At 45.9% G+C, this 25487-nt stretch overlaps 1 protein-coding gene across 1 annotated transcript in view; it reads left to right on the plus strand.

Annotated features, from left to right (window-relative positions):
* LOC140202104 (calcium-activated potassium channel subunit alpha-1-like) overlaps positions 1 to 25487 on the plus strand; it is an 87300-nt gene that overhangs the window by 29768 nt on the left and 32045 nt on the right. The window contains exons 11-16 of the mRNA XM_072266962.1: positions 3218 to 3300; positions 3615 to 3684; positions 4495 to 4650; positions 18540 to 18649; positions 23158 to 23226; positions 24358 to 24444. Of these exons, the coding sequence (XP_072123063.1) occupies positions 3218 to 3300; positions 3615 to 3684; positions 4495 to 4650; positions 18540 to 18649; positions 23158 to 23226; positions 24358 to 24444 (575 nt within the window). The remainder of the gene's footprint in view (positions 1 to 3217; positions 3301 to 3614; positions 3685 to 4494; positions 4651 to 18539; positions 18650 to 23157; positions 23227 to 24357; positions 24445 to 25487) is intronic.

The following is a 25487-nucleotide window of genomic DNA, read 5'->3' on the forward strand; positions in this document are numbered from 1 at the left end:
GACAGGAAAGGAATGAAGGGGTATGGGGTGAGTGCAGGTCGGTGGGACTAGGTGAGAGTAAGAGTTCGGCACGGACTAGAAGGGCCGAGATGGCCTGTTTCCGTGCTGTGATTGTTATATGGTTATATGATTATATTAACTCCATCTGCCATCTTTCAGCCCACTCTTCTAACTGGCCTAAATCTCTCTGCAAACTTTGAAAACCTACTTCATTATCCACAACTCCACCTATCTTAGTATCAGCTGCATACTTCCTCATCCAATTTACCAGCCCATCATCCAGATCATTAACGTATATGACAAACAACATTGGCCCAGTACAGATCCCTGAGGCACGCCACTAGTCACCGGCCTCCAATCTGACAAAGTGTTATCCACCACTACTCTCTGGCATCTCCCATCCAGCCAGTGCTGAATCCATTTTACTACTTCAATATTAATACCTAACGATTGAACCTTCCGAACTAACCTTCCGTGTGGAACCTTGTCAAAGGCCTTACTGAAGTCCATATAGACAACATCCACCGCTTTACCCTCATCAACTTTCCTAGTAACCTCTTCAAAAAATTCAATAAGATTTGTCAAACATAACGTTCCACGCACAAGTCCAAGTTGACTGTTCCTAATCAGACCCTGTCTATCCAGATAATTATATATACCATCTCTAAGAATACTTTCCATCAATTTACCCACCACTGACGTCAAACTCACAGGCTGATAGTTGCTAGGTTTACTCTTAGAACCCTTTTTAAATAATGGAACAACATGAGCAATACGCCAATCCTCCGGCACCATCCCCGTTTCTAATGACATTTGAAATATTTCTGTCAGAGTCCCTGCTATTTCCACATTAACTTCCCTCAAGGTCCTAGGGAATATCCTGTCGGGACCCGGAGACTTATCCACTTTTATATTCCTTTAAAGCGCCTGTACTTCCTCTTCTATAATCGTCATACTTTCCATAACTTCCCTACCTGTTTCCCTTACCTTACACAATTCAATATCCTTCTCCTTAGTGAATACCGAAGAAAAGAAATTGTTCAGAACATTCCCCATCTCTTTTGGCTCCGCACATAGCTGTCCACTCTAATTCTCTAAGGGACCAATTTTATCCCTCACTATCCTTTTGCTATTGATATAACTGTAGAAACCCTTTGGATTTATCTTCACCTTACTTGCCAAAGCAACCTCATACCTTCTTTTAGCTTTTCTAATTTCTTTCTTAAGATTCTTTTTACATTCTTTATATTCCTCATTTACTCCCTGCTGCCTATATTTATTATAGATATCTCTCTTTTTCAGAACCAAGTTTCCAATATCCCTTGAAAACCATGGCTCTCTCAAACTTTTAACCTTTTCTTTCAACCTAACAGGAACATAAAGATACTGTACCCTCAAAATTTCACCTTTAAATGACCTCCATTTCTTTATTACATTCTTCCCATAAAACAAATTGTCCCAATCAACTCCTTCTAAATCCTTTTACATCTCCTCAAAGTTAGCCTTTCTCCAATCAAAAATCTCAACCCTGGGTCCAGAACTATCCTTCTCCATAATTATATTGAAACTAATGGCATTGTGATTACTGGGCCCGAAGTTCTCCCCAACACAAACCTCCGTCACCTGCCCTATCTCATTCCCTTACAGGAGATCCAACACTGCCCCTTCTCTAGTTGGTACCTCTATGTATTGCTGCAAAAAACTATCCTGCACACATTTTACAAACTCAAAACCATCCAGCCCTTTTACAGTATGGGCTTCCCAGTCTATGTGTGGAAAATTAAAATCTCCCACAATCACAACCTTGTGCTTACTACAAATATCTGCTATCTCCTTACAAATTTGCTCCTCCAGTTCTCACTCCCCATTTGGTGGTCTATAATACACCCCCATAAGTGTTACTACACCTTTCCCATTCCTCAATTCCACCCAAATAGCCTCCCTAGATGAGCCCTCTAATCAATCCTGCCAGAGCACCGCTGTAATATTTTCTCTGACAAGCAATGCAACACCTCCCCCTCTTGTCCCTCCAATTCTATCACACCTGAAGCAATTAAATCCAGGAATATTTAGTTGCCAATCACACCCCTCCTGCAACTATGTTTCACTAATAGCTACAACATCATACATCCAGGTATGAATCCATGCTTTAAGCTCATCCACCTTTCTTATAATGATCCTAGCATTAAAATAAATGGATTTAAGAAATTTCCCACCTCTTACTCTCTGTTTATCACTAACAGTGCAAACAACTTTACTATCTCCTTTTTCTTCCTCCTCCCCTACATCTGTTCTACACTCTGGTTCCCCTCCCCCCTTGTATCTAGTTTAAATCCACTGGAGCATCTCTAGCAAACCTATCTGCAAGAATATTTGTCCTCCTCCAGTTCAGATGTAAACCGTCCTGCTGGAACAGGTCCCACCTTCCCTGGAAAACTGCCCAATTATCTATAAATCTGAAGCCCTCCCTCCTGCACCATGTCTTCAGCCACGTGTTGATCTGCGCTATCTTACTATTTCTAAACCCACCTGCACGTGGCACTGGTAGCAATCCTGAGATTGCTATCCTGGAGGTCCTGTCCTTTAACTTGGCGCCGAACTCCCTAAACTCACCTTTCAGGACCTCCTCACTCTTCCTACCCACGTCATTGGTCCCTACATGGACCACGACATCTGGCTGCTCACCCTCCCTCTTGGGAGTACCGAGATCTCGATCCGAGATATCTCGACCTTGGCACCAGGATATTAGTTGTATTATACTGTGTAGATAGTTGAAACACACTCTCTGTTGAGTTGAAGTTTATAGCTATGATGGAGGAGTGTGCTGCATTTAATATTTCATCACTACTTGAGTAATATTGTAAGTACATTGTTGTTAGGCACAATAGTAAGTGAATTGCATACGTCATAACGCCATCACGTGATACATGTGCCCTTCACTTAAAGTAAAAACCAAAGTTAGACTTGCATTTTTCAACTCTCCTGAGTTCCTTTGAATTAGTTTAACATTTTGGAGCTACAAGGCATAACAGATGGGGGCCAGCAGTTTAGTTTTGAATGAGTGGGGATATATGCAGAGGTTGAGCGAGTTTCTGCGCTCTGACTGGTGCCAGATGAGGTCCAATTCCCACGTTTCCGGGGAGTGAGGATGTCTGGACGTGACAGAATCCTGGGAGTGATCGTACAGTCACAGAGTAATTTCTGCCTCCCGTCACAGCTGGACAAAGCCGACGCCTGTCTGATTTTAGCCGACAAGAATTGCCTCAACCCTGAAGCTGAAGATTCTGCAAACATCATGAAGTAAGAAACGATTGAGGGAGACCCCTGACCCCTGAAGCTCCTGAACCCTGACCCCTGCTCTCTGACCCTCCTACATCTGACATATGCACCCTCACCATTCTAACCCTTGACCTTCCTCCACCCTGACTCCTGACACCCTATTATCCTGCAATCCCCGGGTGCGTCTTGTATCAGTGGTGTGACTGAGGACAGGAGGACGAGGTCGGGAGGGTCCCCACCGCTCTCTGGGTGTCAGACAGATCATCAGTGACACTGGGTTTGGGATGGTTGCGCTTGCCGGGTATCATTCTGACCCTGTTGCCTGCCGGTTACAGGGCCATTGCTGTGAAACAGTACTCACCCAAGATTCGGATCATCGCCCAAGTGCTTCAGTACCACAGCAAGGTGAGTGTCAGGGCTCCTGGTAACATCCGCACTGCCCACATGTCCCTCCCACTAGAGAGGATCACCTCCCCAGAAACAGGCAGGAGCATCTCTCCGGCCGCTGTACTCACCTTATCCGAAACGGGCAGGGGGAAGGGGAGAGGAGAGTGGGGTCTGTCTCCTTTTCTATCAAGGGCAGCTGGTGCTTTACTTTGTTTGATTGGACAGTAGCAGGCGCTTTGAGGCCACGCCACTGTGACCAGTTACACACGTGTGACCAATCAACTTACTAAGCTGTACGTCTTTGCAATGTGGGAGGAATCGTCGTTGTCATTATGTGTTCTGTCGTAAGACGTGGGCAGTCACGCTCTTTCCACGACCATGACTGTTCTTGGCACTGTGGGGGGTGGTACTGAGGGAGAGTCACACTGTGGGGGGTGGTACTGAGGGAGGGTCACACTGTGGGGGGTGGTACTGAGGGAGGGTCACACTGTGGGAGGGGTGGTACTGAGGGAGGGTCACACTGTGGGGGGCGGTACTGAGGGAGGGTCACACTGTGGGGGGTGGTACTGAGGGAGGGTCACACTGTGAGAGGGGTGGTACTGAGGGAGAGTCACACTGTGGGAGGGGTGGTACTGAGGGAGGGTCACACTGTGGGAGGGGCGGTACTGAGGGAGGGTCACACTGTGGGAGGGGCGGTACTGAGGGAGGGTCACACTGTGGGAAGGTGGTACTGAGGGAGGGTCACACTGAGGGAGGGGTGGTACTGGGGGAGGGTCGCACTGAGGGAGGGTCACACTGTGGGGCTGATATGAGGTGTATGGTGAACAGGGGTACCTGCAGAACCTGCCGAGCTGGAACTTGGTGCACAGGGACAGTGTGATCTGCCTGAACGAGCTGAAGATGGGCTTCATTGCACAGAACTGCCTCTTGCCAGGCTTCTCCACTCTGCTCGCCAACCTGTTCATCAAAAAATCCCAGGTGGAGGTAAGGAGGTGGGGCATGTGTGACCAAGGCGTGACTTCCCCGACCAAGGCTTGACGTCTTTGATACGGTGTGATACGTTTGACGATGGTGTGATATGTTTGGTACGGTGTGATACGTTTGATACGGTGTGATATGTTTGATAATGGTGTGATATGTTTGATGACGGTGTGATATGTTTGATAATGGTGTGATAATAGACAATAGACAATAGGTGCAGGAGTAGGCCATTCGGCCCTTCGAGCCAGCACTGCCATTCACTGTGATCATGGCTGATCATCCACAATCAGTATCCAGTTCCTGCCTTATCCCCATTACCTTTGATTCCGCTATCTTTAAGAGCTCTATCCATCTCTTTCTTGAAAGCATCCAGAGACTTGGCCTCCACAGCCTTCTGGGGCAGAGCATTCCATATATCCACCACTTTCTGGGTGAAAAAGTTTTTCCACAACTCCGTTCTAAATGGCCTACCCCTTATTCTCAAACTGTGGCCTCTGGTTCTGGACTCACCCATCAGTGGGAACATGCTTCCCGCCTCCAGCGTGTCCAATCCCTTAATAATCTTATATGTTTCAATCAGATCCCCTCTCATCCTAAATTCCAGAGTATACAAGCCCAGTCACTCCAATCTTTCAACATATGACAGTCCTGCCATCCCGGGAATTAACCTTGTGAACCTACGCTGCACTCCCTCAACAGCAAGCACGTCCTTCCTCAAATTTGGAGACCAAAACTGCACGCAGTACTCCAGGTGTGGTCTCAGCAGGGCCCTGTACAGCTGCAGAAAGACCTCTTTGCTCTTATACTCAATTCCCCTTGTTATGAAGGACAACATGCCATTAGCTTTCTTCACTGCCTGCTGTACTTGCATGCTTGCTTTCAGTGACTGATGTACAAGAACACCTAGATCTCATTGTGCTTCCCCTTTTCCTAACTTGACTCCATTTAGATAATAATCTGCCTTCCTGTTCTTACCACCAAAGTGGATAACCTCATATTTATCCACATTAAACTGCATCTGCCATGCATATGCCCACTCACCCAGCCTGTCCAAGTCACCCTGCATTCTCATAACATCTTCCTCACATTTCACACTGCCACCCAGCTTTGTGTCATCAGTAAATTTGCTAATGTTACTTTTAATTCCCTCATCTAAATCATTAATATATATTGTAAACAGCTGCGGTCCCAGCACTGAATCCTGCGGTACCCCACTGGTCACCGCCTGCCATTCCGAAAGGGACCCGTTAATCGCTACTCTTTGTTTTCTGCCAGCCAGCCAATTTTCAATCCATGTCAGTACTCTGCCCCCAATACCATGTGCCCTAATTTTGCCGACTAATCTCCTAAGTGGGACTTTATCAAAGATGGAGAGTGATATAGTTAATACAGAAACAAAGGTTCTGAACTTAAAGAAGGGTAACTTTGAAGGTATGAGACGTGAATTAGCTAAGATAGACTGGCAAATGATACTTAAAGGATTGACGGTGGATATGCAATGGCAAGCATTTAAAGATCACATGGATGAACTACAACAATTGTTCATCCCAGTTTAGCAAAAGAATAAACCAGGGAAGGTAGTGCACCCATGGCTGACAAGGGAAATTAGGGATAGTATCAATTCCAAAGAAGAAGCATACAAATTAGCCAGAAAAAGCGGCTCACCTGACGACTGGGAGAAATTCAGAGTCCAGCAGAGGAGGACAAAGGGCTTAATTAGGAAAAGGAAAAAAGATTGTGAGAGAAAACTGGCAGGGAACATAAAAACTGACTGTAAAAGCTTTTATAGATATGTGAAAAGAAAAAGATTGGTTAAGACAAATGTAGGTCCTCTACAGACAAACAGGTGAATTGATTATTGGGAGCAAGGACATGGCAGACCAATTGAATAACTACTTTGGTTCTGTCTTCACTAAGGAGGACATAAGTAATCTTCCGGAAATAGTAGAGGACAGAGGGTCTAGTGAGATGGAGGAACTGAAGGAAATACATGTTAGTAGGGAAGTGGTGTTAGGTAAATTTAAGGGATTAAAGGCAGATAAATCCCCAGGGCAAGATGGCCTGCATCCCAGAGTGCTTAAGGAAGTAGCCCAAGAAATAGTGGATAATTTTTCAAAACTCTTTAGATTCTGGACTAGTTCCTGAGGATTGGAGGGTGGCTAATGTAACCCCGCTTTTTAAAAAAGGAAGGAGAGAGAAACCGGGGAATTATAGACCGGTAAGCCTAACATCAGTGGTGGGGAAAATGCTAGTTATCAAAGATGTGATAACAGCACATTTGGAAAGCGGTGAAATCATCGGACAAAGTCAGCATGGATTTGTGAAAGGAAAGTCATGTCTGATGAATCTCATAGAATTTTTTGAGGATGTAACTAGTAGTGTGGATAGGGGAGAACCAGTGGATGTGGTATATTTGGATTTTCAAAAGGCTTTTGACAAGGTCCCACACGGGAGATTAGTGTGCAAACTTAAAGCACACGGTATTGGGGGTAAGGTATTGATGTGGATAGAGAATGGGTTGGCAGACAGGAAGCAAAGAGTGGGAATAAACGGGACCTTGTCAGAATGGCAGGCAGTGACTAGTGGGGTACCGCAAGGCTCAGTGCTGGGACCCCAGTTGTTTACAATATATATTAATGACTTAGATGAGGGAATTAAATGCAGCATCTCCAAGTTTGCGGATGACACGAAGCTGGGCGGAAGTGTTAGCTGTGAGGAGGATGCAGGGTGACTTGGATAGGTTGGGTGAGTGGGCAAATTCATGGCAGATGCAATTTAATGTGGATAAATGTGAGGTTATCCACTTTGGTGGCAAAAACTGGAAAACAGATTATTATCTGAATGGTGGCCGATTAGGAAAAGGGGAGGTGCAATGAGACCTGGGTGTCATTATACACCAGTCATTGAAAGTGGGCATGCAGGTACAGCAGGCGGTGAAAAAGGCGAATGGTATGCTCGCATTCATAGCAAGAGGATTCGAGTACAGGAGCAGGGAGGTACTACTGCAGTTGTACAAGGCCTTGGTGAGACTACACCTGGAGTATTGTGTGCAGTTTTGGTCCCCTAATCTGAGGAAAGACATCCTTGCTATAGAGGGAGTACAAAGAAGTTTCACCAGATTGATTCCTGGGATGGCAGGACTTTCATATGATGAAAGACTGGATGGACTAGGCTTATACTCTCTGGAATTTAGAAGATTGAGGGGGGATCTTATGTAAACTTATAAAATCCTAAAGGGATTGGACAGGCTAGGTGCAGGAAGATTGTTCCCGATATTGGGGAAGTCCAGAACGAAGGGTCACAGTTTGAGGATAAAGAGGAAGCCTTTTAGAACCGAGATGAGGAAAAACTTCTTAACACGGAAAGTGGTGAATCTGTGGAATTCTCTGCCACAGGAAACAGTTGAGGCCAGTTCATTGGCTATATTTAAGAGGGAGTTAGATATGGCCCTTGTGGCTAAAGGGATGGGGGGTATGGAGAGAAGGCAGGTACAGGGTTCTGATTTGGATGATCAGCCATGATCATACTGAATGGCGGTGTAGGCTTGAAGGGCTGAATGGCCTACACCTGCACCTATTTTCTATGTTTCTATGCTTTCTAAAAGTCCAGGTACACTGCATCCACTGGCTCTCCCTTGTCCATTTTCATAGTTGCATCCTCAAAAAAATTCCAGAAGATTAGTCAAGCACGATTTCCCCTTCGTAAATCCATGCTGACTCGGACCACCTGATATATTTGATATGTTTGACGACAGTGTGATATGTTTGATGACGGTGTGATATGTTTGATGACGGTGTAATATGTTTGATGACGGTATGATATGCTTGATACGGTGTGATATGTTTGACGATGGGGTGATATGTTTGACGACGGCGTGTTATGTATGATGACGATGTGATATGTTTGACAACAGTGTGATATGTTTGACAACGGGGTGATATGTTTGATGACGGTGTGATATGCTTGGTACGGTGTGATATGTTTGACGATGGAGTGATATGTTTGATGACGGTGTGATATGTTTGATGACAGTGTGATATGCTCGATATGGTGTGATATGTTTGACGATGGTGTGTTATGTTTGACGACGGTGTGATATGTTTGATGACGGTGTGATATGCTTGATACGGTGTGATATGTTTGATGGCGGTGTGATATGATTGATACGGTGTGATATGTTTAACGACGGTGTGATATGCTTGATGATGGTGTGTTATGTTTGACGACGGTGTGATATGTTTGACGACGGTGTGATATGCTTGATACGGTGTGATATGTTTGACGATGGTGTGATATATTTGACGACGGTGTGATATGTTTGACGACGGTGTGATATCTTTGACGATGGTGTGATATGTTTGATGACGCTGTGATATGTTTGATGACGGTGTGATATGTTTGATGACGGTGTGATATGTCTGATGACGGTGTGATATGTTTGATGATGGTGTGATATGCTTGATATGGTGTGATATGTTTGACGATGGTGTGTTATGTTTGACGACGGTGTGACATGCTTGATGACGGTGTGATATGCTCGATACGGTGTGATATGCTTGAGGATGGTGTGATATGTTTGACGACGGTGTGATATGTTTGATGACGGTGTGATATGCTTGATACGGTGTGATATGTTAGACGACGGTGCGATATGTTTAATGACGGTGTGATATGCTTGACGACGGTGTTATATGTTTGACGACGGTGTGATATGTTTGAAGACCGTGTGATATGTTTGACGACGGTGCGATATCTTTGATGATGGTGTGATATGTTTGACGACGGTGTGATATGCTTGATACGGTGTGATATGTTTGACGACAGTGTGTTATGTTTGAGGATGGTGTGATATGTTTGACGACGGTGTGATATCTTTGATGATGGTGTGATACATTTGACGACGGTGTGATATGCTTGATACGGTGTGATATGTTTGACGACGGTGTGATATGTCTGATGACGGTGTGATATGTTTGATGATGGTGTGATATGCTTGATACGGTGTGATATGTTTGATGACAGTGTGATATGCTTGATACGGTGTGATATGTTTGACGATGGTGTGTTATGCTTGATACGGTGTGATATGTTTGACGACGATGTGATATGTTTGATGGCGGTGTGATATGTTTGACGACGGTGTGATATGTTTGATGACAGTGTGATATGTTTGATAACAGTGTGATATGCTTGATACGGTGTGATATGTTTGATGGCGGTGTGATATGCTTGATACGGTGTGATATGTTTGACGACGGTGTGATATGTCTGATGACGGTGTGATATGTTTGACGATGGTGTGTTATGTTTGAAGACGGTGTGATATGTTTGACGACGGTGTGACATGTTTGATGATGGTGTGATATGCTTGATACGGTGTGATATGTTTGACGACGGTGTGATATGTTTGATGGCGGTGTGATATGTTTGACGACGGTGTGATATGACGACGGTGTGATATGTTTGATGACGGTGTGATATGTTTGATAACAGTGTGATATGCTTGATACGGTGTGATATGTTTGACGACGGTGTGTTATGTTTGAAGATGGTGTGATATGTTTGACGACGGTGTGACATGTTTGATGATGGTGTGATATGCTTGATACGGTGTGATATGTTTGACGACGGTGTGATATGTTTGATGGCGGTATGATATGTTTGACGACGGTGTGATATGTTTGATGACGGTGTGATATGTTTGATGACAGTGTGATATGCTTGATACGGTGTGATATGTTTGATGGCGGTGTGATATGATTGATACGGTGTGATATGTTTAACGACGGTGTGATATGCTTGACGACGGTGTGTTATGTTTCACGACGGTGTGATATGTTTGACGACGGTGTGATATGTTTGAAGACCATGCGATATGTTTGACGACGGAGTGATATGTTTGACGACGGTGTGATATGCTTGATACGGTGTGATATGCTTGATACGGTGTGATATATTTGACGATGGTGTGATATATTTGACGAAGGTGTGATATGTTTGACGACGGTGTGATATCTTTGATGATGGTGTGATATGTTTGACGACGGTGTGATATGCTTGATACGGTGTGATGTTTGACGACGGTGTGATATGTCTGATGACGGTGTGATATGTTTGATGATGGTGTGATATGCTTGATATGGTGTGATATGTTTGACGACGGTGTGTTATGTTTGACGACGGTGTGACATGCTTGACGACGGTGTGACATGTTTGATGACGGTGTGATATGCTCGATACAGTGTGATATGCTTGACGATGGTGTGATATGCTTGATGATGGTGTGACATGTTTGACGACGGTGTGGTATGTTTGATGATGGTGTGATATGTTTGATGACGGTGTGATATGTTTGACGATGGTGTGATATGTTTGATGACGGTGTGATATGTTTGATGACAGTGTGATATGTTTGACGACGGTGTGATATGTTTGACGACGGTGCGATATGCTTGATACAATGTGATATGCTTGATACGGTGTTGTATGTTTGACAACGGTGTGATATGTTTGACGATGGTGTGTTATGTATGATGACGGTGTGATATGTTTGACGACGGTGTGATATGTTTGAGGATGGTGTGATATGCTTGATACGGTGTGATATATTTGACGACAGTATGTGATGTTTGACGACGGTGTGATATGCTTGACGACGGTGTGATATGTTTGATGACCATGTGATATGTTTGACGACAGTGTGATATGTTTGACGACGGTGTGATATGCTTGTTACGGTGTGATATGCCTGATACGGTGTGATATATTTGACGACGCTGTGATATATTTGACGACAATGTGATATGTTTGACGACGGTGTGATTTCTTTGATGACGGTGTGATATGTTTGACGACGGTGTGATATGCTTGATACGGTGTGATATGCTTGATACGGTGTGATATGTTTGACGATGGTGTGATATTTCTGATGACGGTGTGATATGCTTGATATGGTGTGATATCTTTGACGATGGTGTGATATGTTTGATGATGGTGTAATATGTTTGACGATGGTGTGATATGTTTGATACGATGTGATATGCTTGATACCGTATTGTATGTTTGACGACAGTGTGATATCTTTGACGATGGTGTGATATGTTTGACGACGGTGTGATATGCTTGATACGGTGTGATATGCTTGATACGGTGTGATATGTTTGACGATGGTGTGATATGTCTGATGACGGTGTGATATGTTTGATGACGGTGTGATATGCTTGATACGGTGTGATATGTTTGATGACGGTGTGTTATGTTTGACGACGGTGTGACATGTTTGACGACGGTGTGACATGTTTGATGACGGTGTGATATGCTCGATACGGTGTGATATGCTTGACGACGGTGTGATATGTTTCACGATGGTGTGATATGCTTGACGACGGTGTGATATGTTTGACGAGGGTGTGATATGTTTGAAGACTGTGTGATATGTTTGATGACGGTGTGTTATGTTTGACGACGGTGTGACATGTTTGACGACGGTGTGACATGTTTGATGACGGTGTGATATGCTCGATACGGTGTGATATGCTTGACGACGGTGTGATATGTTTCACGATGGTGTGATATGCTTGACGACGGTGTGATATGTTTGACGAGGGTGTGATATGTTTGAAGACTGTGTGATATGTTTGACGACGGAGTGATATAGTTGACGATGGTGTGATATGCTTGAGACGGTGTGATATATTTGACAACGGTGTGATATATTTGGCGACGGTGTGATATGTTTGACGACGGTGTGATATGCTTGATACGGTGTGATATGCTTGATACGGTGTTATATGTTTGACGACAGTGTGTTATGTTTGAGAATGGAGTGATATGTTTGACGACGGTGTGATATGTTTGACGACGGTGTGATATGTTTGAGGATGGTGTGATATGTTTGACGATGGCGTGTTATGTATGACGATGGTGTGACATGTTTGACGACGGTGGGATATGTTTGACGACGGTGTGATATGTTTGATGACGGTGTGATATGCGTGATACGGTGTGATATCTTTGACGACGGTGTGATATGTTTGATGATGGTGTAATATGTTTGACGATGGTGTGATATGTTTGATACGATGTGATATGCTTGATACCGTGTTGTATGTTTGACGACGGTGTGATGTTTGACGACGGTGTGACATGTTTGATGATGGTGTGATATGCTCGATATGGTGTGATATGCTCGATATGGTGTGATATTCTTGATGATGGTGTGATATGTTTGATGGCGGTGTGATATGTTTGACGATGGTGTGATATGTTTGATGACGGTGTGATATGTTTGATGACAGTGTGATATGCTTGATACGGTGTGATATGTTTGATGGCGGTGTGATATGATTGATACGGTGTGATATGTTTAACGACGGTGTGATATGCTTGACGACGGTGTGTTATGTTTCACGACGGTGTGATATGTTTGACAACGGTGTGATATGTTTGAAGACTGTGCGATATGTTTGACGACGGAGTGATATGTTTGACGACGGTGTGATATGCTTGGTACGGTGAGATATGCTTGATACAGTGTGATATGCTTGACGATGGTGTGATATGCTTGATGATGGTGTGACATGTTTGACGACGGTGTGATATGTTTGATGACGGTGTCATATGCTTGATACGGTGTGATATGTTTGACGACGGTGTGATATGCTTGACGACGGTGTGATATGTTTGACGATGGTGTGATGTGTTTGAAGACCATGTGATATGTTTGATGACGGTGCAATATCTTTGATGATGGTGTGATATGTTTGACGACGGTGTGATATGCTTGATACGGTGTGATATGCTTGATACGGTGTGATATGTTTGATGATGGTGTGTTATGTTTGAGGATGGTATGATATGTTTGACGATGGTGTGATATGTTTGAAGACCGTGTGATATGTTTGACGACGGTGCAATATCTTTGATGATGGTGTGATATGTTTGACGACGGTGTGATATGCTTGATACGTTGTGATATGCTTGATACGGTGTGATATGTTTGACGACGGTGTGATATGTCTGATGACGGTGTGATATGTTTGATGATGGTGTGATATGCTTGATACGGTGTGATAGGCTTGATGACGGTGTGATATGTTTGATGACAGTGTGATATGTTTGATGACGGTGTGATATGTTTGACGAAGGTGTGATATGTTTGACGAAGGTGTGATAGGCTTGATACGGTGTGATATGCTTGATGATGGTGTGATATGTTTGACGATGGTGGGATATGTTTGATGACGGTGTGATATGCTTGATACGGTGTGATATGCTTGATACAGTGTGATATGTTTGACGAAGGTGTGATATGTTTGATGACAGTGTGATATGTTTGACGACGGTGTGATATGTTTGACGACGGTGCGATATGCTTGATACAATGTGCTATGCTTGATACGGTGTTGTATGTTTGACAGCGGTGTGATATGTTTGACGATGGTGTGTTATGTATGATGACGGTGTGATATGTTTGACGACGGTGTGATATGTTTGATGACGGTGTGATATGTTTGATGATGGTGTGATATGTTTGACGACGGTGTGATATGTTTGATGATGGTGTGATATGCTTGATACGGTGTGATATATTTGACGACAGTGTGATATGTTTGATGACAGTGTGATATGCTTGATATGGTGTGTTATGTTTGACGACGGTATGTGATGTTTGACGACGGTGTGATATGTTTGACGACGGTGTGATATGTTTGATGACCATGTGATATGTTTGACGACAGTGTGATATGTTTGACGATGGTGTGATATGCTTGTTACGGTGTGATATGCCTGATACGGTGTGATATATTTGACGATGCTGTGATATATTTGACGACAGTGTGATATTTTTGACGACAGTGTGATTTCTTTGATGACGGTGTGATATGTTTGATACGGTGTGATATGTTTGACGACGGTGTGTTATGTTTGACGACGGTGTGTTATGTTTGACGACGGTGTGACATGTTTGACGACGGTGTGACATGTTTGATGACGGTGTGATATGCTCGATACGGTGTGATATGTTTGACGACGGTGTGATATGTTTCACGACGGTGTGATATGCTTGATACGGTGTGATATGCTTGATACAGTGTGATATGTTTGATGAAGGTGTGATATGTTTGATGACGGTGCGATATGCTTGATACAATGTGATATGCTTGATACGGTGTTGTATGTTTGACAGCGGTGTGATATGTTTGACGATGGTGTGATATGTTTGACGAGGGTGTGATATGCTTGATACGGTGTGATATGCTTGATACGGTGTGATATGTTTGACGACGGTGTGATATGTCTGATGACAGTGTGACATGTTTGATGACGGTGTGATATGCTTGATACGGTGTGATATATTTGACGACAGTGTGATATGTTTGATGACGGTGTGATATGCTTGATATGGTGTGTTATGTTTGACGACGGTATGTGATGTTTGACGACGGTGTGATGTGTTTGACGACAGTGTGATATGTTTGACGACGGTGTGATATGCCTGTTACGGTGTGATATGCCTGATACGGTGTGATATATTTGACGATGCTGTGATATATTTGATGACAGTGTGATATGTTTGACGACGGTGTGATATGTTTGATACGGTGTGATATGTTGGACGACGGTGTGATATTTCTGATGACGGTGTGATATGCTTGATATGGTGTGATATCTTTGACGACGGTGTGATATGTTTGATACGATGTGATATGCTTGATACCGTGTTGTATGTTTGACGACGGTGTGATATCTTTGACGATGGTGTGATATGTTTGACGAGGGTGTGATATGCTTGATACGGTGTGATATGCTTGATACGGTGTGATATGTTTGACGACGGTGTGATATGTCTGATGACGGTGTGACATGTTTGATGACGGTGTGATATGCTTGATATGGTGTGATATGTATGACGATGGTGTGACATGTTTGACGACGGTGGGATATGTTTGACGACGGTGTGATATGTTTGATGACGGTGTGATATGCGTGATACGGTGTGATATCTTTGACGACGGTGTGATATGTTTGATGATGGTGTAATATGTTTGACGATGGTGTGATATGTTTAATGAGGATGTGATATGTTTGATGACGGTGTGATATGCTTGATATGGTGTGATATGTTTGCTGACGGTGTGATATGTTTGATGACAGTGTGATATGCTTGATACGGTGTGATTTGTTTGACGACGGTGTGATATGTTTGATACGATGTGATATGCTTGATACGGTGTTGTATGTTTGACGACGGTGTGATATGTTTGATGACGGTGTGATATGCTTGATACGGTGTGATATGTTTGACGACTGTGTGATATGTTTGACGACTGTGTGATATGTTTGATGACGGTGTGATATGTTTGATGACGCTGTGATATGTTTGATGACGGTGTGCTATGCTTGATACGGTGTGATGTGTTTGACGACAGTGTGATGTGTTTGACGATGGTGTGTTCTGTATGACGACGGTGTGATATGTTTGACGACGGTGTGATATGTTTGACGACGGTGTGATATGTTTGATGATGGTGTGATATGCTTGATACAGAGTCATTTGTTTGACGATGGTGTGATACGTTTGATGCTGGTGTGATACGTTTGATGTCGGTGTGATATGTTTGATGACGGTGTGATATGCTTGATACGGTGTGATATGTTTGACGACGGTGTGATATGTTTGACGACGGTGTGTTATGTTTGACGAAGGTGTGATACATTTGACGAAGGTGTGATATGTTTGATGACAGTGTGTTATGCATGATGACGGTGTGATATGTTTGACGATGGTGTGATATGTTTGACGACGGTGTGATATGTTTGGCGACGGTGTGATATGCTTGATACGGTGTGATATATTTGACGACGGTGTGATATGTTTGATGACGGTGTGATACGCTTGATATGGTGTGTTATGTTTATCTACGGTGTGATATGTTTGACGACGGTGTGATATGTTTGACGACGGTGTGATATGTTTGAAGACCGTGTGATATGTTTGACGACGGTGTGATATAGTTGACGATGGTGTGATATGCTTGAGACGGTGTGATATATTTCACAATGGTGTGATATATTTGACGACGGTGTGATATGTTTGACAACGGTGTGATATCTTTGACGACGGTGTGATATGTTTGACGACAGTGTGATATGCTTGATACGGTGTGATATGCTTGATATGGTGTGATATGTTTGACGACAGTGTGTTATGTTTGAGGATGGTGTGATATGTTTGACGATGGTGTGATATGTTTGAGGACGGTGTGATATGTTTGACGATGGTGTGTTATGTTTGACGATGGTGTTATATGTTTGATGATGGTGTGATATGTTTGACGACGGTGTGATATGTTTGAGGACGGTGTGATATGTTTGACGATGGTGTGTTATGTTTGACGATGGTGTTATATGTTTGATGATGGTGTGATATGTTTGACGACGGTGTGATATGTTTGACGACGGTGTGATAGGCTTGATACGGTGTGATATGCTTGATACGGTGTGATATGTTTGACGACGGTGTGATATGTTTGATGACGGTGTGATATGCTTGATACAGTGTCATTTGTTTGACGATGGTGTGATACGTTTGATGATGGTGTGATACGTTTGATGTCGGTGTGATATGTTTGATGACGGTGTGATATGCTTGATACGGTGTGATATGTTTGATGATGGTGTGTTATGTATGACGACGGTGTGATATGTTTGACGATGGTGTGTTATGTATGATGACGGTGTGATATGTTTGACGACAGTGTGTTATGTATGACGACGGTGTGATATGTTTGATGATGGTGTGATAAGTTTGACGACGGTGTGTTATGTATGATGACGGTGTGATATGCTTGATACGGTGTGATATGTTTGAGAAGAGACTGGGTACCCAAGTAGGTAGCAGTTAGTGCAAGGCCATTACTGCTCGCAGAGTCGGAGTTCACGGTCAATTCTGCCGCTGTTCTGTAAGAAGTCCCTGCATGCCCTCACCGTGGAGTACGTGGGTTTCTCGTCCTGTGGTTAGGTTAGAGTTAGTCAGGGCTGTTGGAAGTTGCTAGGTGGGGCAGCATGAAAAGCTGGATCGCTAAATAATTAAATATGTTGGAGGCGTGACGTGTGTGAAGCGAACTGGTGTGTGAACGTGTCGTGATGTCACCCTTTCTGAGCACAGCCCTCTCACCCCAACACATCTGCCACACTGGCCTCTGTCTACACATCAGATTTCCCTCAGCAAATCTGGAACTGCCTCCCCTCCCCTGTTCACATCTGAATATTCACCCCCTCTCTGCTGTTCACATCTGGATATTCACTCCCCCCCTCCTCTGTTCACATCTGGATATTCACCCTCTCTCTTTCTCCTCTGTTCACATCTGGATATTCACTCCTCTCTTTGTCTCATCTGGATATTCCCTCCTCTCTTCGCCACATCTGGATATTCACCTTCTCTCTCTCCTCTGTTCACATCTGGATATTCATCCTCTCTCTCTCCTCTGTTCACATCTGGATATTCACTCCCTCCCTCTCTCTCTCCTGTTCACAGCTGGATATTCACTCCCTCTCTCTTCGCCACATCTGGATATTCACTCTCTCTCTTTCCTCTGTTCACATTTCGATGCATCCTGGTAGAATGGTTTCTATGGTGCATTGATAAAAATTGGTGAGGGTCAAAGGGAACATGCCAAATTTCTTTAGCCTCCTGAGGAAGTAGAGGTGTTGATGAGTTTTCTTGGACATGGCTTGTAGGTGGTTGGACAGGTACACGGGTGAATGGGAGTTGGGATGGATGAGCGGTGGAGGAGATGGGTGGATTGGGGTGAGGGGGGAGCGGGAAGGGCCAGTGATGTGGGACTGGAACGCTTCCTTTGTATTGTGAACTCTCCGTCTGTTTTCAGCATAAGACAGGAACCTGGCTGGATGTCTACCAAGAAGGAGTCAGCCAAGAGATTTTCACGGAATATCTGTCAGACGCCTTTGTGGGGATGTCGTTTCCTGCAGTGTGCCAGTGAGTGACCCACCCCACCCCCCAGAACCCTGCAATAATGTCAGCACTTGTCCAAGGCTGCTGGGGCAGGACAGAAGCTCACTATTGACTGAAACCTCCGGTCCAAGAGGGGCCCGAGGGGCGAATACAAAGGGTAGGGAGGTAGGGGACTGGGAAACCAGGTTAAGGGTAGGTTATCAGAGGAACTGTGGAGGTAGTTAAGACGTTATTTCATTACATTTCGTTGAATAGGGAGAAAGATCCAGTGAGGAAAATTGGACAAGATAATTACTGTCAGGCATAGCAAGGTACAGGGAGAAGCATAGTTTTGCGTGCCCTCATATAGATCGTCCCATTACACCAGCACTCTGAGCTAGAACAATAACAGAATGCAGAATCTGTTATACCGTCACAGTGCCTGTGACATGGGTTCAGCTCCCAATGCAGTCTGTGAGTGTTACATGTACACAGAGCAAGAACGAGAATGGGACAATAGGGTTAAGTGTTTCTGCTCAGTCATGTCAGTAAAGGCAACTTGCATCGTGGGAGCAGTGAACCAGGCCTGACGAGACAAGAACACGAGCACTCAAAGGCCCATGTGAAAAAGAGAGTGCTTCCCGTGCACAATGGATACACTGCGCGATCACTCGGCCGCATCCTACTTGCCACACTCCCGCATTCGGTTCAGTAAGGAGTTTGTACGTTCTCTCCGTGGCCGCTTGAGTTTCTCCAGGTGCTCCAGTTTCCTCCCACATTCCAAAGCCCTGCTCCCTCATCCCAATCCACTCACCTCCTCCACCCCTCCTTAATCCTACCTCTCCCATCCACCCTTGCCCCTGTCCAATCAGCAAGATGCCACAGCCAAGATAACTCACCTGCTTGCTCAGGGGCTAAAGAAACGTGTTGCAGGCACTCACCGCTTTCTGTGTTTTAAAAATAAAATTGTCTTATCAACTCCTTTAAACTTTCTCCCCTAACCTGAAATCTGTACCCTGTGTCCGGGGCCTCCGTTGGTGGGGTTCAACCAGGATGTTGCGTTCGAGCTGTCTAAATGATGCGCAAGCCGGGCAGAGCGATATAGGGCAGGCTGCCCCTCTCCACACAGCTGACGAACCCAAGGTAAAGGCAGAGACGGTCACCGTTTGGCACCAGCAGCATCACAGGAATTGCCAGTCAGCGTTGAACTCAATGTAGGGCTGCCTTAGGGACCCCAGCGATGGATTTTTCTCTCGGGGTTTATTCCCGAAGCCTTCCCCAAGACTGGGTATAGCTTCAAGGCAGCGGAGGTTTGAGATCAGAGTTTTCCTTCTCCTGGATGAGCTGCCAACCACGGCTGACGAGCCCCGTCTGCCCGAAGCGACTGGTTTTAAAGCGTCAGTAACTCCCCTCCTACCCCTCTCCTGTCAGTAGACCATTCTGCTGGGCTTAGTAGCTGGGCCATGCATGAAGGCCAGGAGCTGGACTTGGTTGTCAGAGGCTATTTGAGACAACACCACTGGGAGTATTTATTAGGTAGAGGGAGCTTGTCCCCATGACCGCCTCCAGCTATAACAGCCTTAAGGAACCCATTAGTGTGTGACGTTTCCAACCGGGAGATGGATTCTGACTATCTGCCTCTCAGAACTTTATTCAGTAGTATTTGAGTCATCTTGTGGATATAACATTCTTGTTTGTTTAAATAATCCACTACGGGTTATATGTGGAAAATATATGTCACCACACTACCACGTGATACGTGTGAGCCTTGCTTAAAGTAAACTCAAAGTTAGACCCGCATTTCCGTCTCTTGTGTCTTCCTTTGAATTAGTTGAAAGTTTTGAAGTTACTAACTAGGGTTAGTCAGTTGTGGGCATACCATGCTGGTGCCAAAAGCACGGTAACACGTGCGGGCTGCCCCAGCGCATCCTCGGACTGTGTTGGTCATTGACACAAGCGACGTGTTTCCACATTTAGACGTACATGTGACAAATAAATCTAATCTTTAAATCTTCTGATTGTGGGAGTGTGCGATATACCTGTCAGCCAGCTGAGGGCAGTGCTGGCCAGCCTTAGGAGCCCTGTATCAGCACAGTTTTCATGACAGTCCTTGTCCATGGAAAGATGGCACGTGTACCCGGTGGGCACCTGGGTGACGAAGGTGTGGAGGACCAGAGACAAAGTGCTGGGAAATGGGATGAGCAGGGCTGGGAATTGTGGGTCAGTATCAGCAGGATGGGCCAAAGGCCCCTTATTGCACTGAGTGCCTCTGTGATGTGTCAACTTGATGGTGAATCATAGAAATCAACAGCACAGAAATGAGACCATTCAGCCCATCTGGTCCATGCTAACCCTGATTGTTATCTACATTAATCCCATTTGCATGCAGTCTAGACCTTCCCAAACCAAGTGCCTGTTATAACGAGTTCAGGACAGTTAATGTCTGAGTTAGCTGCAAACTGATCAGCGGGTAAAAGGGACGCCCCAGAGTGTGATGGAGGGAATATTGAGCTGTACAATGTGGGAGCACTGTAATCCCTGATACTGGACTGTAATCTCCGACACTGAACAGTAATCCCAGCACTGGACTGTAATCCCAACACCAGATTGAATTCCCAACATTGGACTGTAATATTGACACTGGACTGTAATCCCAACACCAGACTGTAATCCAACACCAGACTGAATTCCCAACACCAGACTGTAATACTGACACCGGACTGTAATCCCAACATCGGACTGTAGACCCAACACCAGACTGTAATCCCAACACCAGACTGTAATCCCAACACCAGATTTTAATCCCAACATTGGATTGCAATCCCTGGCCCCGGACTGTAATCCCTGACACCCGACTGCAACACCAACACCTGGCTGTAGTCCCCAAAACCTGGACTGCAATCCCCAACACTGGACTGTAACATGGAACAGCGGATTGTAACCCACACTGCACTGTAATCCCCAGCACCAGACTTTAACCCCCAACACTATAGAGGCATTCCAGGACACTTGGGCTCTGCGGGGGGTGAGCGCCATCATTGACAGAGATAGAAAGAATTTAGTTTAATGCCGTTTGTCTAGTAGTTGTGTAGTAATTGTGATAGAGACCGGTTTGTGTACATTGTAGCACTGAATTTGTAATAAAGATATTTTATATAAAAAAACAAAAAAAAACAGCGGACCAGAACCCCCAACTTGCTCCTGGGGCTGGCGAAAATTGCCATCCGTGGCTCCTGGAAAAGGGTGGCAGGAGGTTCTCCCCGGGCGGACTGCCTGGCTATGTTTAGGGGGTATGTTCGAGCCCGGGTGAACATTGAAAAGGAATACGCACAGTCCACGGCGACCGTCGAGATGTTCCGGGACCGTTGGGCTCCGCGGGGTGTAAATGCCATCATTGATGAGGATGGCAATATATTGGTTTAACATGTATTGTCTGTTTGTAGTGTAGTAAATGTGTTATTCACTGGGTTTGCAAATATTGTATAGCACCGACATTTGTAATAAAGAATTTTGTTAAAAAAAAACAAAAAAAAAACAAAAAACAAAAAAAAAAAAGACACCGGACTGTAATCCCTGACAGCAGACTGTAATCCCCAACACCATTCTATAGGGGCATGGAGGGATAGGATATCCTTGTCAACTTGCTCCTGGGGCTCCTCCTGCCCCCTTTGTAGCGAGAATGCAGAGGAAGTTAGTGGACTTCTTCTGGGGTAACAGGAAACACTGGGTCTCTGCAGCAGTCTTGAGTCTCCCAGTGGGAGAGGGCGGACAGTCACTGGTGTGTGTACGTACGCGACTGGCGGCTCTTCGCCTCAGGACTCTGCAGAGATTCCTGTACGCCGAGCACCCTCCCAGGTGGCACGTGTTGGCGACTTTCTTCCTCTGGAGGGACTGCTGTTTTCATTGAGATATGCAGCTGCCTCCGGCGGGCGTCAGCCCTGCTGCTTTGCAGAGTCTGCCCGGCCTCTATCAGGACCTACTGTGAGTCTGGAACGTGGTTGCCTCGGGCTGGGAATCCCCTCCTCTGGCAGAAGGTGGAGTCCTGGCCGACCCTTGCTCTGCCTCAATGGGTGTCAGTGCGGCTCAGGTATGTGGAATGACCCAGGCTGAGTTGCTCGTCGGGCCCAGGCTCTGCAATCTGATCCGAGAGCCGAGTCCACACAACTTGAGCCGTCTCTCCGCGACACCCACAATCCCGTTCAGGGATGCAAGTAGGAGGTATTTGTATGGGCTGCTGCTCCACACCCTCCACCTCCTAGCCCTTGTCCACCGACCCAACGTGCCATGGCGGGCTGTCTTTCCACCTGGAGGTGAGGGGGGTCCCCAATGGAAGTCCCTTTGCTCCACGGGGGTTAATTGCCATCATTGACAGAGATGGAAACACTTTGGTTTAATGTGTATTGTCTATTTGTAGTGAAGTAATTGTGTTAGGCACTGTTTTGTATATCTAGCACTGAATTTGTAATAAAGATATTTTGCATATAAAAAAAATCGAACTAGGCCTCACCCTGACTCCGGGCTGTGTCTCACCCCTCGGTTCCTTCGCTCCACAGGATTTGCTACCTGAAACTGAAGCTGCTGCTCATCGCCATTCAGTACCAGACAGACCCAGGAACGGTCAGGTAACACACCCCTCAGAGCAGTCACCCGCGTGGCCAGCACCTAGCTTCCATCCCTGGGGTGATGGGAGGGGGGAGCCCTGCGACCCGTCACCTGATCTTTGACCTGGCTGCCTGACCCCAGAGCTTCTAACAGGCCCCTTTGCCCATCTGGTCATATGACTCTGGCAAGTTTCTCTGGTCATGTGATGACTGGCCTGGCTGGTCAGCTGACCAGTCACTATGATGCAGGCAACCTCGTGTACAGGAACCACGGGAGTGGGACCCAGCCACTCTGACGCACCGTGAACAGCCTCAGATCTGTGTACAGGGACTGTGTACACGTTTCAGGGTGGGAGGCATCTGTGCAAGCCTGTCTATCGTGGCCACATCCGGTCAGCCAGGGCTAAGAGCTGCATCTGGACATGGAGAACTCCCTCGGACAATCCGGTGGGGGTGGCGGGGGGATGGAGTGTTATTCAGGGTGAATAGCGGTGTGGCAGCTGTAAGGGTGAGTGAGTGAGTGTGTGTGTGTCAGGGTGAGTGTGTGTTTATATGTGTGTGTGAGAGTGAGTGCGTGTGTGTGTTTATGTGTGTGAGTGTGAGTGTGTGTGTGTATGAGACTGTGCGTGTGACAGAGTGTGTGTGTGTGAGAGTGTGACTGTGTGTGTGTTTATGTGTGAGTGTGAGGGTGAACAGTGCCAGTGTGTGAGTTGTGCTGGACTGTGAGTATGTGTTCCTCAGAGGGAGAACATGTTGGAGTGTGTGTTTGTCAGGTGGTGAGTGTGTCAGGGAGTGTGTGTGCCAGGATGTAGCTACATTGCAGAGTGAGTTGTTGAGTGTTAGGAGTGAGTGAGAGCAGTGCAGCAGGTTCTGTGTGGGTGTGAAAACGTGCGGGTGGGTGTGCCAGCTCACATCATGAGTGTCCAAGCAGTGTGCCTTTACAAGAGTGGGCAGGTGAGTGTCAGTGGTTGTGTGAGAGTGTGCCAGTGTGTGAGGGTGTGTGTGGAAAAGAGTGTGTATTCGTGTGTGAGAGTGTGTATCAGGGTGTGTGTTTGAGAGCGTGTGTGTCAGGGTTGTGGGAGTGTCAGTGTGCCAATGTGTCTGGTGCACTGTGATCCGCGCCTGATCCCAGTAACCCCTCTCTCCCTGCAGTATTGTGATAAACCCAAATGCCAGCATCCTGATCGAGGAAGAAACCCTTGGCTTCTTCATCGCCAAGAAGCAAAGCCACGTACAGAGGTGAGATGTACAACAGCCCCTTGAGTGAACACACACATCCTGACACTCCCAGGATGCGCAGGGGAAAAGATTATTGTGGTTCTGTGAAGTGCGAGAAAATTCCCTCCCACAGTGAGACACTCCCTCAGTACCACCCCTCCCACAGTGTGACTCTCCCTCAGTACCACCCCTCCCACAGTGTGACCCTCCCTCAGTACCACCCCTCCCACAGTGTGACCCTCCCTCAGTACCACCCCTCCCACAGTGTGACCCTCTCTCAGTACCACCCCTCCCACAGTGTGACCCTCCCTCAGTACCACCCCTCCCACAGTGTGACTCTCCCTCAGTACCACCCCTCCCTCAGTACCACCCCTCCCACAGTGTGACCCTCCCTCAGTGTGACTCTCCCTCAGTACCGCCCCTCCCACAGTGTGACCCTCCCTCAGTACCACCCCTCCCACAGTGTGACTCTCCCTCAGTACCACCCCTCCCTCAGTGTGACCCTCCCTCAGTACCACCCCTCCCACAGTGTGACCCTCCCTCAGTGTGACTCTCCCTCAGTACCGACCCTCCCGCAGTGTGACCCTCCCTCAGCACCGCCCCTCCCGCAGTGTGACCCTCCCTCAGTACCACCCCTCCCGCAGTGTGACCCTCCCTCAGTACCACCCCTCTCACAGTGTGACCCTCCCTCAGTACCACCCCTCCCAGAGTGTAACTGTCCCTGCATCCACAACTTCTGCTGGTAGCTTGTTCCACGTTCTCACCACTCTCTAAGTAAAGAAGTTCTTACTCAGGTTACCTTTAAATATTTCACTTTTAACCCTTAATGCATGACCTCTAGTTCTAGTATCACCTAACCTCAGTGTAAAAAGCCTGCTTGCATTTACCCCATCTGTACCCGTCTTAATTTTGTACACCTCTGTCAAATCTGCCCTCTTTCTCCTGCACTGCAGGGAATAAAGACCCAATCTACCCAGCCTTTCTCTGTAACTCAGGCCCTCGAGTCCCTGCAGCGGCCTTGTAAATTTTCTCTGTACTCTTTCAATCTTATTTATAACTTTCTT

This window comes from Mobula birostris, chromosome 8 (genome assembly GCF_030028105.1).
Source record: "Mobula birostris isolate sMobBir1 chromosome 8, sMobBir1.hap1, whole genome shotgun sequence".
In the NCBI taxonomy this organism is placed as follows: domain Eukaryota; kingdom Metazoa; phylum Chordata; class Chondrichthyes; order Myliobatiformes; family Myliobatidae; genus Mobula; species Mobula birostris.